The following is a 16,030-nucleotide window of genomic DNA, read 5'->3' on the forward strand; positions in this document are numbered from 1 at the left end:
GTGGTATGACAAAGGATAGGGATGACCCCTCATCCATGAGAACTGGGATAGGAAGGGTGGCTGAATGGGTTACTTTTGCTTAAAGTGGTTGTGTGCTCTTATTTGGGCATCTCCTTTTCTTTTCATTTATTTTTATATTCATTTCTTTTGTGAGGGGGAAGAAGCCTAGGTAGATAGATTTTTTCTCTCTCTCTTTATTTATTTATTTTTTCATTTTTTTTATTTCAGTATAAAAAAGTGGTTTAAGCTAAAACAGAATTTTTGTCAAGTGTCATTAGGCCAGAAGGATCAAAGGACTTAAAAAATGTATTCATGAAATTAGAAATTAAAACTTTTAGGTCATTTTAGCAATGTTCAGAATGGGAGAGAAATTGTTGGGAGATGTAAAGTGTGTATTCATAACTTACATGTTATTAATTGAATTTTTTGTCTCCAGTTATTTACAGCAGCCCCACCTTTAGTATTGGGCATCTTTGATAGATCTTGCAGTGCAGAAACACGCATGAAGTATCCAGAATTGTACAGAGAGTCCCAAAGTGGATCTCATTATAACTGGAAGGTTAGTTTTCAATTGTCTTACTTTTCCCCCCAAAATATACATATTTTATTTTGTTTCACCTGACAAAATTTTGGATGTGTAGAAATTGTGGAAAGTTATAAAGAATTTTGTGTTTCCTGAATATTGCTCAGTTTTAAAGTCCATATTATGTAGGTGAAAGAGATAGACTAAAAAGAATATATATGTGTGTATATATATATATATATATATATATATATATCTATCTATCTATCTATCTATTTGCTACAGGTGTTTGTGTGGTGGGTGTTCCTTGCACTAGTGCATTCTTTGCTCCTCTTCATCCTGCCATCACTGAGCATGACCCAGGATATAGCCTGGGGTCATGGCAGGTCAGGTGGCTACTTAATGCTGGGAAACATGGTCTACACCTACGTGGTGGTGACCGTTTGTCTGAAGGCAGGTCTGGAGACAGATGCGTGGACATGGGTGACCCATTTGGCTATTTGGGGTTCCATAGCCTCATGGTTTGTGTTCCTCCTTGTCTATTCCAACTTCTGGCCCTTCCTGCCAATGGCACCAGATATGTGTGGTATTTATATTCAGGTGAGGATACAAGTAAATTTTTCATGATATTTATCCTACATGTTTGTCAGATTGTTTTATGGTAACAGGTATTATTTGGGGGCATTGTTAATTTTTATGGTCCTTGTTTCTTTGCAGGTTTATTCTTCCCCTCTCTTCTGGTTTGGCCTCATTCTCGTGCCCTTTACATCTCTCATCCTAGATATAAGTGTAAAAATGTGAGTAAGTTACTTTTATGTATCCTTCACTGTATTCACTGGTTACACAACAGTGAAGGAAGACAACACACAACACACAGGTGGAAACATAACACTAGTGCATAAGAGCATATTCTTTTCCAGCAAAACAAAAGAAACCAAATGAATAATAACAGGATACACCAAAACTATTCCCAACAAAACACCTTCCTGCACTCAGAGATCAAAATTATCTCTGTAGAATTCTTACTTCTTACTTCAGCTTCCAGTAGTAGGCATTATGCCTGTCAGTGGTCCCAACATGTTCCTCCATCTGGCTCTATCATGGAAGGCCCCTTCCTCCCTCAGAGTTTCAATGTTGGGCAAGTCATGTCTGCTGAGGGCTTCTTCAATATTTTCTTTCCATCTCTTTCTCAGTCTTCCTCTTGGCCTTGTTCCGTCTGGCATCCACTCCCAGCATCCCCTTGCAATTCTTTTGATATCACATGAAAATTATATGTACACATTTCTATGCTAGAGCCCCTAGCCAAACAAACACAACTAGCAAGCATAAGAAAACAAAACACACCAGCAGCTTGTTACTCAAAAGTATTCAAGAACCGACCATCCATGCCATAAAAAACATCCACACAAAAACGTGTTCACAAAACCATACAAGATTTTAAGAACAAACTAGATGCTGAGAGATACAAAGACGGGTCACTATGAGCATAGCTCCCCTTCCCATATAATACAACTAGGTAAATACATACATACATACATATACCAAGGCTTTTTCCCCCTTACAAGGGAGGTAGCCAAAAAGGAAAAGGCATAAAATCATTCCCACCCATTCCATCCCTGAATACACTCCACACCCCTCCACCCTCCCTCTTATCTTAGCACCTCCCGGATGACGGGTCATTCCTGCACCTTTTTCTAGGTAAATACAACTAGATAAAATACACTCAGATCTCTGAACAAGCTCTTCCTAATAGACTACCAAACTCAATTTTCCACCCAATCCCCCTTCCCATGACATTAGTTCCACAGAAAAATCCCTCTTAAGAGAAGCAAAAACCACATGAGCATAGTTATGTTTAGGATACCATCCAGCTCAAGGACAGTACTAACTCAGAATAGGCTTGACCAGAGGATCAAATTACCCTAAGTGCTACCATCACACTGAAGACACTGAGCACTTCAACTTACTCTCCCCTGCACTGGTGTAGATTAATAGCAAGAAGCTAGAAACCAAGGGTCATATATATTACTTCAACACAAATATGACAACATCAGAGTGAAATATCAGTGGGGCTACTCATTTCTAGCAAACAGTCGAGCAATTTGTGTCATGTAAAGCTGTATTTGATATTTGTAAATATACTGGAGTGTACTCATATTTCATCCACAGAATTGAGAACACAGCGCTCAAGAGCTTGACAGAACAAGTACGAGAGAGTGAGATCTCCAACAAGGATGTATCGAAGGTGCTGGACACCAAGCAAAGGTAGGATGACGGCTTCCCCTCCTCCCATCACAGCCACCACCACCATCCCCTCCCTCTGAAGCACTTCTGCATCTTCTCCCCCAAACACTGGTCACTTGCAAAGCTGTGAAGTTGTTGCACAATGTTGTAAAATGTAGCACATTGGTGTCAGTGATACAGAACCCCAGGGAATGAATGTTGTTGTTGTTGTTGTTATTATTAAGACTGCCTTTAGTTCATGTGCCTTGCAGTTGTAGGGGTTCCCTTGAGGATTCTATTAGAATATCCAAGTGTGGTAACTGCATGAGGATATTTTGAATTATGCGATGATTATGTATGTGTAGACCGACCATTTTGATGTAGAGAAAAATTAGTGCACCTTTCATTTCCTGAATGATTTACCCAAGTTCCATTATGATAATGCATTAATGTACGAACAGCTAAGATTCCCAAAGAGCCTTTTCCAGTGGTAGATTGAACTTTGGTATCAACCTTCCATCCCTATGTGAGGCATTGTTTTAGTTCCAAATGCCTTTTGATATTTGCTGTGTATTTGGAACTGTCTGGAAGTTTTTGTAAGGCTGTCAGATAGGACAGAGTCTGGAGGTCAGCATGTGAATCTTACTGTAACTGAGACGTGATATTGCTGAGGTAGTTGCATCATGGGTGACAATTGATTTCACAAATTTCTTAGAATAAGTATATCATGGGTGACAATTGATTTTACAAATTTCTTGGAATAAGTATATCTTTTTATTTTATTTTATTTTTTCTTCTTCTTTTTTTTTTTTGCATTCCATATTTCATTTCACTCCAGTCATGAACTACTTTTTATATAGAAAATCTTGTTACAAATAGTTAACAATACATTACATAGTGATTTTGTCAAAAGTTTTTATTTTTATTTTGTTTTTGTTTTGTTAACTTCAAGTTATATGGGCCCTTGCTTTTAGGCAGGTACACCTGCAAACATAGTTTCATATCCCAAGTATGTGGGAAATGAACAACCTCTTGGTAGGAAATCCTCTTAAGTTAATAATATAACACAAAATTTAATGGTGCACCAATTGTAATATTTTGTTGATAATGGAAAATCTAAAGTGGATAGGATAGAACTGATGTTTAAGTGTTGGAACTTAGAAAACTAAAATTGGTGATCATGGTAGCCATGGGGTTAACTTGCTGCATGTTACCTATTATTTTTCATCACAAATTCAGAATAGGTGTGGCCAAAGTGTAAATGTTTTCATCATAAACACAGACAGGTATGTGGGCAGTACCAGCATCTAAAGCTAGTTTGCTCATGCCTCAGCAAACATAATATTAATTTCACTGTGAATGTAGTTTTGCAATTTCCTTTGTAGTCATTATGCACTGTCTGACTCAGGGTTGGTTTTAAGTGAACTCTGAATATGATCAAGATAATGTAAACAGTGTACTTGGAGAAAATATTTTGAATAGTTATACCAACAAGAATATATATAATATTGATGTACAGAATAGTTTTGATCATTGCTAAGGCAACTGTTGTCACACAGTCTAATATAGTACATTTTCTAAGGAAGATTTGAATACTCTTTCATGAGTTTTTTTTTTACATAGATATATTCAGAGTTTATAAAAATATACTTATTTAGAATGTAAACTTATTTTTCTCTGAAAGAGAAATTTAAACCATTTGTACTTAATGTAGAAGTTTTTGTTAAACATGCTCTATTTTTGTTTTATCCTTAACTTTTATTTTCCCAAAGATAATTTTGCATGGTAGCTCTTGTTTAATCCTTTTGCTGAAAAGGGAATTTCCCTTACCTGAACAAAATTGTCTGACAGCAACCAGACTAAATTACAAAAGTCATACAATAAAGTGAAATGTTTAATTGAGATAGCTTTGTGATATGTGGAGGGGAATCTCCCCTGCAGCAGAATTGAATTATGTGGCAGCATAAATGACTAATGTCATGAAGTATGGCAAAAGGGTTAACTAAGATGAAGTTGTGTACACATGCAGAAGGTATATATCAAAAGGATAATCCAGTTAGACAAGAATTTTTATTTTTTGGCAATGGAGTAAGTACACATTTTATTTTAGTTGTGTTTGAGATTTTATTTTTGTGTTTCAAAGTAAATTCCTTCTGTATCAGGCAGTGGCGATGGAAAAAATAGGATGAATGCTTAAGGAGTCAATTCAGATTCACATTTTAATTTTCATCCTTACAGGTATTTATATGTTATATATCACATCTTCATTTCAACTTAAAATATATAGCATCACTCCCCTTCATAATATTCTTGATCTGGGACCAAGAATGAGTATTTGCAAGTGGTGGTCCTGCAAGACGGATGTTAAAAAGAACTATTTCCCAGCTGCTTGTCTTCAAAGCCCATCAACACCTTTATCGCCATCTGGAGTGCAGCCTCAAGGAGTTAAAACTTGGTCTTTGGATTGGGCCTAAGATCTCTGTCAAGTTCAGCTGTATTTCCTCATTCTTTTCACACGAGCTGACAACTGGTGGTCACTCCTCTTGACCTCCTATTAATTATTAGCCAGTGACATAGACATGTATTATACTAATACATACATGCATACATACATATACCAAGGGCTTTCCCCCCTTACAAGGGAGGTAGCCAAAGTCAAAAGGCATAAATCCACTCCCACCCATTTCATCCCCACCCACTCCACTCCCATTCATCACCCTTCCCTCCCTCCCTCTTATCTTAGCTCCTCCTGGATAACTGGTCATCCCTGCATCTCGCCCACTGCCCTTGGCCAGAAGCAGGGTAGCAAGATACAGCACATCCACAACAAGGCTGCCTCATTTAATTGGCAACCCTCCCTCTCCGTCCCTTCATGCAGAAAAAGAGAAGATTGGGGAGAAATCCCTTCAAGCTGTGTCAAAATATCATTCACACATAACCCGCTCCCTAACACCCCCTCATCCCCATCCATACATCACAGCATCATCCATACACAAGCAATTCTCCACTCACCCATATCTTCTGCCTTCTCCCTTCCTTCTTAAACATACATCCCTCTCTTGCTCAATGCTCCTTTTACCCCATCCATCCCATCTCATCCTTGGTCGTCTCCTTATGTTCACTCCCTCCACTTCTGCCTTTCACACTTCTTTTACTAATCTTTCTTCACTCATTCTTTCCATGTGTCCAAACCACCCCATATTCTTTCGTCAACCCTATCTCCATTTTCACCCCCACTCTCCGTCTCGCCTCCTTGTTTCTCATTGTAGCAAACCTTGTAACCTCTACCATACTTCTCAGACATTTTATCTCAAACACATTTCAACTCTTCCTCTCTTATGTTCCATGTCTCTGACCTATACAGTGCTGTTGGCATAATCACCTCTTCATGCAGTCTTCTCTTAGCATCCATTCCCAAATGCCTACTTCTCATTACACTTTTTAATCCCCCAAGACACTAATAAACACAGATAATAGTCCAACATTTCTACCCTGAGAGATCAATGGGAAGATCCAAAAACTGTTGCCATCTCCTGTGGGGCTGCATGTTTCTAGTTATTGAAACTTAGGCACCAATGAATATGAATATATTCTTTATCTTAACATTTTACTTCAAAGGGTGAGTTGTAAATATCATTCCATATACACTGAGTCATCTTTATTTATTAATATAAGAAATGTTAGTTTAATTTAATATGCTGAATTTATGTAAAAACTTTAAACTAACAACAGTATTCTGTCCTAATTTATTAAAAATAAAAGAAATGAAGCCAAAGATAAAAGAAAATTAAAGAAGGGAAATTTTCAATTTAGCCATTGCTGTGCCTGCTCTCAAGGAATGCACCATATGATTTTATTATGGACTATTGTATAGATTCAGTACTTTAAAGTTTTGCTTTTTAATTTTTCTTTTAGTTCTTTCATTGTTCTATTTGCCTGTTAATATTAAACATATTATTCATTATTATTTTGTCAGATAACTTAAGCATGACTTTTTTAATTAGTTCAGATATATTGTAGGTCAGGTTTTTTGTAGTTTTTATTAGGAATGATTAATGTTCCAATCATTTCTATTTAATGCATAATTTCTGTTTACAAAATTTTAATTACAGTTTAAGACATATGCCTTTGCCATCAAGGTATATAAGCATTCAGAAAAATAAGAAAATATACCTGTAAGTAAATGGCTGTAGATAGCTGTGCAAATTGGTTTTCCTTGTGAATTCTTGCATGTTGGTTAATTTCAGGAATGCATGGCACTCTGTAGATGCTTATGGATGCCTGGTGACTGCCTTCCTGAACCCCATTGGTAACATGGTGTCACACTTCATTGATTTTGTTGTGGCAAGCTAAAGATGGAGACCTAATAAGGGTTGCGATCAGTGTTTCTCAACTGGGGTTTCCTGGAACACAGGGATCCACAAGATAGGGCTGCTAAGGGTTCCATTAGGAATAGTATAGATAGGCAGATATATTTCTAAGTAATTTTTGAGTTTAATTTTATGTTCATACATTTTTTGGGGCCAGTGGGCAAGAGACAGGGATGACCCTTCATCCAACAGTAGCTAACAAGGGTGGTGAATGGGAGTGTGTGTGTGCCTTTAAATTGGCTACCTCCCTTATAAGGGGAAGAAGCCCTTAGTATATAGATTTTTTTTTTTTTTTTTTTTTTTTTTAAGAATAGATAGGATGGTGTCTCCTTATGGAGGACATTTTGAAGAATGAAAGATAGAAAAAAAAAAGAAAATATGTAGTAATTTTTACGTTGGGATTCCCTGGGAGATGAAGATTATTTTGAAGGTTGAGAAACACTGGTCCCTCAGGTGAATAAATGGCCTTGCATTTGCTACAACAAAAACATATGGAATACACTGTGGTTGTTAAGGGGTTGATGTAGTGTTATGATTGAAAAGGCAAAGACATATGATGTATAAACTAATCTTGCCAGACTTTGACCTAACATACATTTACCAAAGCAATATTAACATAAGATTGTACATAATTAGGACTATGATTTCTCATTCATGGGTTAGTTATATATCCTGATGTGTTTATTTCCTAAATATATCACTAAAAGTTGTTTAGGAAAATATGGTTTTTTTTTTTTTTTTTTTTTTTTTTTTTTTTTTTTTTTTTTTTTTTTTTTTTTTTTTTTTTTTTTTTTTTTTTTTTTTTTTTTTTTTTTTTTTTTTTACTTGGGTAATCAATTAAATTAATGACAAATATGGCTTAACCAAAGAAAACAAATGTGTGTAGATATATGTACACACATGCATATATACATACACGACTTGTGATGCAGTGGTTAGAATTCCTGGCTACCACTATGGTGGTCTGGGTTCAAATCCTGCCCAGGGCTGAAAATTTTCAGTATCGCTGCACTGCGGGTTGTTACTCCAACTCTCATGGATGGGGAGTTGGGTGTGTGTGTGTGCATGTAAGGTCACAGCATTACCCATAGATCGGTCATATATGAGCTCTGAGATCTCTTCTGGGAGGGAAATAGCTGTTGATCACGAGTTCAACATGTGATCCAAGACCATGGTGAATCACATACATATTACAATAGGTAAATACACATATCCAGGGTCCAGTGATGGTGCCCTGCCTGAGGTGATCATGTAAGGTGGACATTAAAGGGAATCATCTCCCTGCTGCCCATCTTCAAAACCCATCAACATCCTGACCTCAGTCTGGAGGGGCTGGTACTGGGTCTCTGGACCAGGCCCAAGATCTCCCTGTCAGCGTCAGTTGTATCTCCACCTCTTCATGTGAGGAGAGTTACCATTGACTGCTCCAACTTCTACTACTACTCCAGTCCAGTGACACAGAAACAAGCCCACACTAATACAATACAGACATCAGTCCAAAATGTCTTCACAAGGAGATCTATGGGAGGGTCCAAGGACTGTTGCCAGCTGCTGTAGGGCTTTAAGTTTCCAGTTATTGAAACTTTAGAGGTAACAATCCTTATTGTTATTATTACACATGTCCATGCCTAATCACCTTGCCTTGTGAGTTATGGCATAAGTTGGAAAAAATATTGAAGACATATTGAGTAGACTATCTTTTCTGTTTAAAGTACTTCTAGATTTTAATATAGGTGCAGGTAATTGTTAAGTGGGCTATAAGGAATCCATGTTCAATTTATATATAGAGATGAAAGGGTATGGCCTGCATGATATAAAGCATGTGCAGTATGAAGACTGAATCACAAAGATGTTGTATTTGTTGACATCTCTTGTATACTCCAACCTGGACAGACTTGTTAGTGCAAGTAAGGTATTCTTTACTTGGTTAGTGCCTGTCTAAAGCAATAAACTGTGTCAGTATAATGCAACAATTTGATTTTGCACTTTGAACCTTCACTGCATAAGCAGTAGGATCACCACTTTCGTAGTGTAACATGTCCATGAGTTTTGCAGGACAGGAGCATGATATTTCTTTCTTCGTAGTAGTTTGTCAGCAAACCCTATCACCATGTTTTGATATCAGAGCCTGGAAGTTGCCAACTACAGTTTTGATTTCAGATACCCTAGCCTGCATTTATTGTATGATTATATTTAATACTCCCAAGCTGTTTGGTGTATGCCTGTGTATTTACCTAATTGTAGTATACAGTAAAGGAACAACCCTCGTTGGGTCCCATCTCCTATTCTCTAATTTTCTAACATAGCTAGACTCAAATTCATGTACAGCTACAACTTAATCTATATCTTTGATTTCCGATTATCATGTTTTACTGTACAGTGAAAGAACCTACACTCGTGGGGTCCCATTACTTTTTCTCCTACTGTCATATCTAGTTTTAAATTTGTTTATTGTTTTGGCTATATCAGGAGTTGATGGATCCACACAGAAAATTTTTCTTGACATCCTTCAGACATGTGGTCTTCCTCAATATGTTCCCATGTCCTCAGGGTGCCTTCCCATCCCAAATTAGTGAATCTTCTGTCAGTTTTACCTCCTCCCTGTAATCACCTGATCATTACGGTTGTCACATTTTCCCCTCCTTTCTTTCATTGTTGTCATTTAGTGGTGAAACTGGTGATCTTACTGCATAGTCTTGTTAACTTTATACCATACAACAAAGACTGTATTGTGCATGCCCTGGTACAGACACAATGCTTGTGCCTTGAAGGCATCTTATTGTTTTCAAGCAATCCAGTCAGCTGATTCATGGCTGTATGGAATGGGTGCACTTGTATTATTTGGGCACATATTTTACTACACTAATTCACTAAATATAAAAACAGACTAATAATATATCTAGATAAGGGCTTAGCTTCTTTGTATGAGTATATCATAAGTAACCCATTGCTCTGTATCTCAGATGATGAAGTCTTGAATGTATATGTAATGACTGACAACATTTAACAACTTATGTGCATGTATTGTTACTTTCGTATTGACCCAATGGTTTTTGATATGATTTATGTTCACTAACCCTTTGTAAAAGATTAACAGCAATGCATGTAGGAACCCTTATTGTGCATGGGTTTGTCTTACAGTTGTTGAACAACTTATCATCATTACTAGAGCAAGATGATGGCTGTAGGGCTTGTATCTGTAATGATTCCATGCTGCATTATTGTACAAGAATTTTAAATACAAGCAAGCCATGCATGGATATTCACACTAACCAGTGTCTTGCTCCCAATGTAACCCCCACTATAATATTGGCTTACCCAATGGTCCCTTTTCCCTCAAGCAAGAAGGTCTTTTGTGTGGTTTGCAAGGTTCCTGTATCCCCACTCCCTTCCCTGGTAGGTTGATGCGCACTCATGCACGAAGGTAAGATCTTCCCTGATGTTGGAGCTTGTTTGCCCTACTGTGTTTGAATGTGGTATGATTTCCAATTTGTCCATTAGTTTCATTCGTCTTCTTCCAATTAGTTACTGTGTTAGCTGTTTTTTGTTAACTATAGCACAAAATGATTCATGCTAACCCTAGCAATAGGTATATACAAGCAAAGATCCCCCAGCATGTCAAAAAAATTATTTCATCATTGGTATTTAGAATAAAAATCCAGTGCAATGATGTTTCAATTCAGAGAAATCAGCCTTATCAGGGACTTAAGTTTATAATTTCAATGGACAAAAGTTGTGTCCAATTTATCATATTTTTGAACGTCAACCATCACTTGACATTTTGAGGAGTTTGGGGACATCATGATTGTCTGGTGTGGGGAGTCTTGTATCAGTTTCTCTAATCCTGTGATGCCCATCCACACAGACTTCACTGCAATAAATACATACATACATACATATACCAAGGCTTTTTCCCCCTTTCAAGGGAGGTAGCCAAAAAGGGAAAGGCATAAAAACACTCCCACCCATTTCATCCCTAAATACACTCCACACCCCTCCCACCCTCCCTCTCATCTGAGCACCTCCTGCAATAAATACCTCACAGATTCTTCTTCTTTTTCTTCTTCACCATAGGAGCAAAATTGGTTTGAGATCCCATATCCCCCTTCCCATACACAATAGTGGTTACATTGATAAGACCTAAACTAGAATATGCCGCAACATTGTGGGCATCCAGTACAAAGAAGAACATAAGAGAATTAGAAAGAATCCAAAGAGCAGCGACAAAAATGGCACCTACACTGTCAAATCTGACATACGAACAAAGATTGGAGAAATTACATCTGTCAACACTGGAACAGAGAAAAGAAAGAGGTGATTTATTGACCATATACAGAATTATGAAAGGGATGGATATTCTTGGTATTGAAAGTTACATGAACTGCTTTGCGGATAAAGCAAAATTATTAAAGAGAATAAGCTCCGAAATAGACTGTGACTCATTGCAGAGGGATCTGAATAGTCTCAGAGTGGAGCAAGAGATGGGAGGTATAATTCAACATGAAGATGTGCAGTATAATTGAATTTGGAAAAAGCAAGAAGAGAATATCAAGACAGTATAAAATTGATGGAAAAGAAGTGAAGAAAGTAAATTCTGAAAGGGACCTAGGAGTAATCATCACCAAAGATATGTCGCCAGGTGAACATATAAATAAAATAGTCGGAGAAACATACAAATTGTCGAGATCAATAAAGGTGGCCTTTAAATACCTGGATAAGGAAATGATCAAGAAAATATTACGAGTGCAAACACTAATAAGGCCAAAACTGGAATATGCAGTGCTGATATGGTCACCCAGTACAAAAAAAAATATAAGAAAATTAGAAAGAATACAAAGAGCAACGACAAAGATGGTCCCAACACTTTCAAACCTGACATATGAACAAAGACTGGCTGAACTGGAATTGCCAACCCTGGAACAAAGAAGAGAATGAGGGGACCTACTAACCATCTACAGAATTATGAAAGGAAAAGAATGCCTTGATAGAGAGGACTTATTAAAGTGGGACAGAGGAAAAACAGAGGACATGCAATGAAACTCAAAAAGGATAACTACAGAAGAGACCTGAAAAAGAACAGCCTTCCACACAGAGTGATAGATATATGGAATAAATTGGATGAAGAAATAGTGTGTGCAAACAATACAAGAATTTAAGAACAAACTTGGTCTTGTGAGATACAAAAACAGGTTACCATAAGCATAACTCCCCTTCCCATATAATACAACTAGGTAAATACACAAGTACCACACAAAAAACCACTAAGAAAAATTGAAACAATAGGTGGAATACAAGGAAAATTATTAGAATGGATGAAAGACTTCTTGGAAGGAAGAAAAATGAGAGTGATACTCAGAGAAAGAACTCAAAATGGGTAAACATGATAAGTGGAGTCCCCCAAGGCTCTGTGTTGGTCCCGATAATGTTTGCCATTTATATAAATGACATGGATGAAGGAATTGAATGTTATATAAACTTCTTTGCAGATGATGTAAAACTATTGAAGAGAGGAACGAAGAAGATTGCTAATCTTTTCAGGAAGACCTGGACAAAGTCTGGAATTGGAGTAAAAGGAACAAAGTGTTTCACCATTAAAAAATGTAGTATAATGGAATTTGGAAAAAGCAAAAATAGAATATCTGGTCAATACAAAATTGGAACAAAAGAAGTTACAAAAGTAAACTCAGAGAGAGTAATCATTTCAAATGACATGACATCAGACAAACATGTAAACAAAATAGTTGGAAAACCTACAACTTAATAAGACCAATGAAAGTGGCCTTTGACTACATGGACGAGGAAATGATGAAGAAAATACTAGTTACACTGATAAGACCAAAATTAGAGTATGCAGCATCACTATGGGCACCCAGTACAATAAAAAACATAAAGAAACTAGAAAGAATTCAAAGAGCATTAACAAAGATGGCACCAACACCTAGCAAGTTGACATACAAACAAAGATTGGACAAACTAAACTTATTAACTCTGGAGCAAAGAAGAGAATGAGGCAATTTGATAACCATCTATAGAATTATGAAAGGGATGGAAATCCTTGATAGGGATGATCTACTTAAATGGGATAGAAGAAATACAAGAGGACACGAGAAGAAACTTAAGAAGGACAGTTACAGAAGAGATCTGAAAAAGAACAGCTTTCCACACAGAGTGATAGATACATGGAATAAATTGAAAGAGAAAACAGTGAGTGCTAAAACTATACATGACTTTAAGAAAGAACTGGATGCAGAAAGATACAACTGCAGGTCTCTATGAGCATAGCTCTTCTCCCACAAAATACAATTAGGTAAAACTAGGTAAATACACCCAAAGAATGTGCCCCAGCTGAATTAAATCACTTGGCAGTAGAGCCAAAGTGAAATCTGAAAGCAGCACTACCAGGGTTGAGAGAGGAACATTACAATGACCTACTAACCCTCTAACTGTATCTATTCATAGTAAATGGAGAAGTAAGGAATGATGAGGTGAAGGCAGTTGTTAAGATGATGAGAACAGGTAAGACACCTGGGTTGGATGTGTGTCATGCAGAATGTCTAAAAAAAAGAGGTACAGTGATGATGGACTGGGTGGTGAGGTTATTTAATTAGTGAGGGTAGAGTGTCGGAGGACTGGAAGAGTGCTTGTATAGTTCCACTTTATAAGGGAAAAGTGTGAGTGTAGTAGTTTCAGGGGGGTTAGTTTGTTAAGTGTAGTTGGGAAGGCTTATGGGAGGGTCTTCATTGAGCAGATTAGGAGAGGAACAGAGGGAGTAATTGGTGAGGAACAGTGTGGATGTAGGACAGGTAGGGGTTGCATAGATCAGATTTTTGTGGTAAGACAAATATGTGAGAAAGCTTTGTTTTTTGGCTACCTCCTTGTGAGGATGTTTTTTGGCCCTTTATTGATTTGGAAAAGGCTTAGGTAGACAGGAAGGCACTGTGAGAGATATTGCAAATTTATGGGATAGGAGGAAAGCTTTTAAGAGCAGTCAAGAGTTTTTACGAGAGTAGTATAGCTTCTGTTAGAATCAGAAATGGAGAGAGTGAGTGGTTTGAGGTAAAGGTTGGACTTCGTCAGGGATGTGTTATGGCACCTTAGGTATTCAATTTATACATGAATGAAGGGGTGCGAGAGGTAAATGCAAGGGTAATGGGTCAGGGACTGGAGGTGGTTAAAAAAAATGGAGAAAAGTGGGAGATAAGCCAGTTGTTGTTTGCTGATAACACTGTGGTTGTGGGATCAGAGGAGGGATTGAGGACACCAGCGAGAAGAGTTTGGGAAGGTGTGTGAAAGAAGGAAGTTGAAGATAAATGTGGGTAAAAGTAAGGTTATGAGATGTACAAGGGGAGAAAGTGGCAGCAGACTGGAAGTTAGTATGAAGGGAGAGAGACTGGAGGAAATGGATAGTTTTAGATACTTGGATGCAAATGTGGTGGGAAAGGGAGGAGTGGAGGTGTAGGTAGAATGTAGATTGAGAGAAGTAAGTAAATGCATTGGGGGATTAAAAAGTGTAATGAGAAATAGACATTTGGGAATGGATGCTAAGAGGAAGTTGTATGAAGGAGTTATTGTGCCAACAGCACTGTATGGAGCAGAAACAAGGAACATAAGAGAGTAGGAGTTTGAATGTATTTGAGATGAGGTGCCTGAGAAGTATGATATGGGTTACTAGGCTGGATAGTGTGAGAAACAAAGAGGTGAGGAGGAGAGCAGGAGTGGAAAGGGAATCTGCTACCAATTTCTCCCCTTGTACATCTCATCATCTTACATTTATCCACATTTACCTTCAACTTTCACCTCTCGCACTCCTTCCCAAACTTCGTCACTAAATTCCTTAATCCCTCCTCTGAACCTGCCACAAACGCAGCGTCGTCAGCAAACAACAAATTGCTTATCTCCCACTTTTCTTCATTTTTTTTAATATGGAATGTCAGCATACGCGGATTTGGTCATATATGGTAATTTGAGGAACCTAACCACTGTAAATAAACAGTAAATAAAGCTTCAATGTACTGTATAAAAGAGGGAAAATACACGAAAATAAAGATACATGTATTGCTGGACATTGTACATACAGTATACACTTTTGCTTAACGACCAACTCGGTTAACGACGGCGCGCTGGTCCCAATTGTCGTCGTTAAACGAGGAGTACCTGTACTACATTCACATTTGTCCCCTTTTCCCTTGTACCATGGAAATATATATATATATATATACATACATACATACATACATAAATTAGCAAAAATATGCAAAAAAGTTATCAGAAACAAATGGATCAAACACTTGGAAGAAAATAAAATTTTAATCCCTAAACAATTTGGCTTTAGAAGTGGAAGATCGTGTACCACAAATTTAATATGCTTTTACTTGAGATTAATTGAGGTAATACAAGAAAGAGATGGCTGGGCAGATTGCACCTTCTTGGACTTGCAGAAGGCTTTTGACAAAGTACCACATAAAAGTTAATAAGAAAAATTGAAGTAATAGGAATACAAGGTAAGCTACTGGAATGGATGAAGGATTTCTTAAGTGGGACAAAAATGAGAGTGGTACTTAGAGACAAAAATTCAAACTGGGAAGATGTGATAAGTGGTGTCCCGCAAGGCTCTGTATTGGCTCCTTTGATGTTGGCCATACATATAAATGATATGGATGAGGGAGTGAAGTGTTACATGAACTTCTTTGCTGACGATGCCAAATTACTCAAGACAGTAAGCACTGAAGAAGATTGCAGATTGCTACAAGAAGACCTGGTGAAAATATGGGAATGGAGTCAGAGGTGTGAAATGAACTTTAACATTAAGAAATGTAGTATAATTGAATTTGGAAGAAAGCAAAAATAGAATATCAGGTCAATATAAAATTGGTAACAAGGAAGTCAAAAAAGTCGATTCAGAAAGGGATCTGGG

General features: G+C 37.4%; 1 protein-coding gene across 5 annotated transcripts in view; it reads left to right on the forward strand.

Moving 5' to 3' along the window:
* ATP8A (ATPase phospholipid transporting 8A1) overlaps window positions 1-16,030 on the forward strand; it is a 138,302-nt gene that overhangs the window by 88,891 nt on the left and 33,381 nt on the right. For 3 of the 5 annotated variants that reach the window (XM_076183769.1, XM_076183766.1, XM_076183768.1), the window contains exons 18-21: window positions 437-559; window positions 809-1,123; window positions 1,241-1,320; window positions 2,693-2,788. In XM_076183769.1, coding sequence (XP_076039884.1) covers window positions 437-559; window positions 809-1,123; window positions 1,241-1,320; window positions 2,693-2,788 — 614 coding nt within the window. Of the gene's footprint in view, window positions 1-436; window positions 560-808; window positions 1,124-1,240; window positions 1,321-2,692; window positions 2,789-6,858; window positions 6,922-16,030 lie in introns of all 5 variants that reach the window. The other 2 variants (XM_076183765.1, XM_076183767.1) reach the window with 1 other exon arrangement.

This window comes from Oratosquilla oratoria, chromosome 4 (assembly GCF_046742065.1).
Source record: "Oratosquilla oratoria isolate Oo_2021 chromosome 4, ASM4674206v1, whole genome shotgun sequence".
In the NCBI taxonomy this organism is placed as follows: Eukaryota; Metazoa; Arthropoda; class Malacostraca; order Stomatopoda; family Squillidae; genus Oratosquilla; species Oratosquilla oratoria.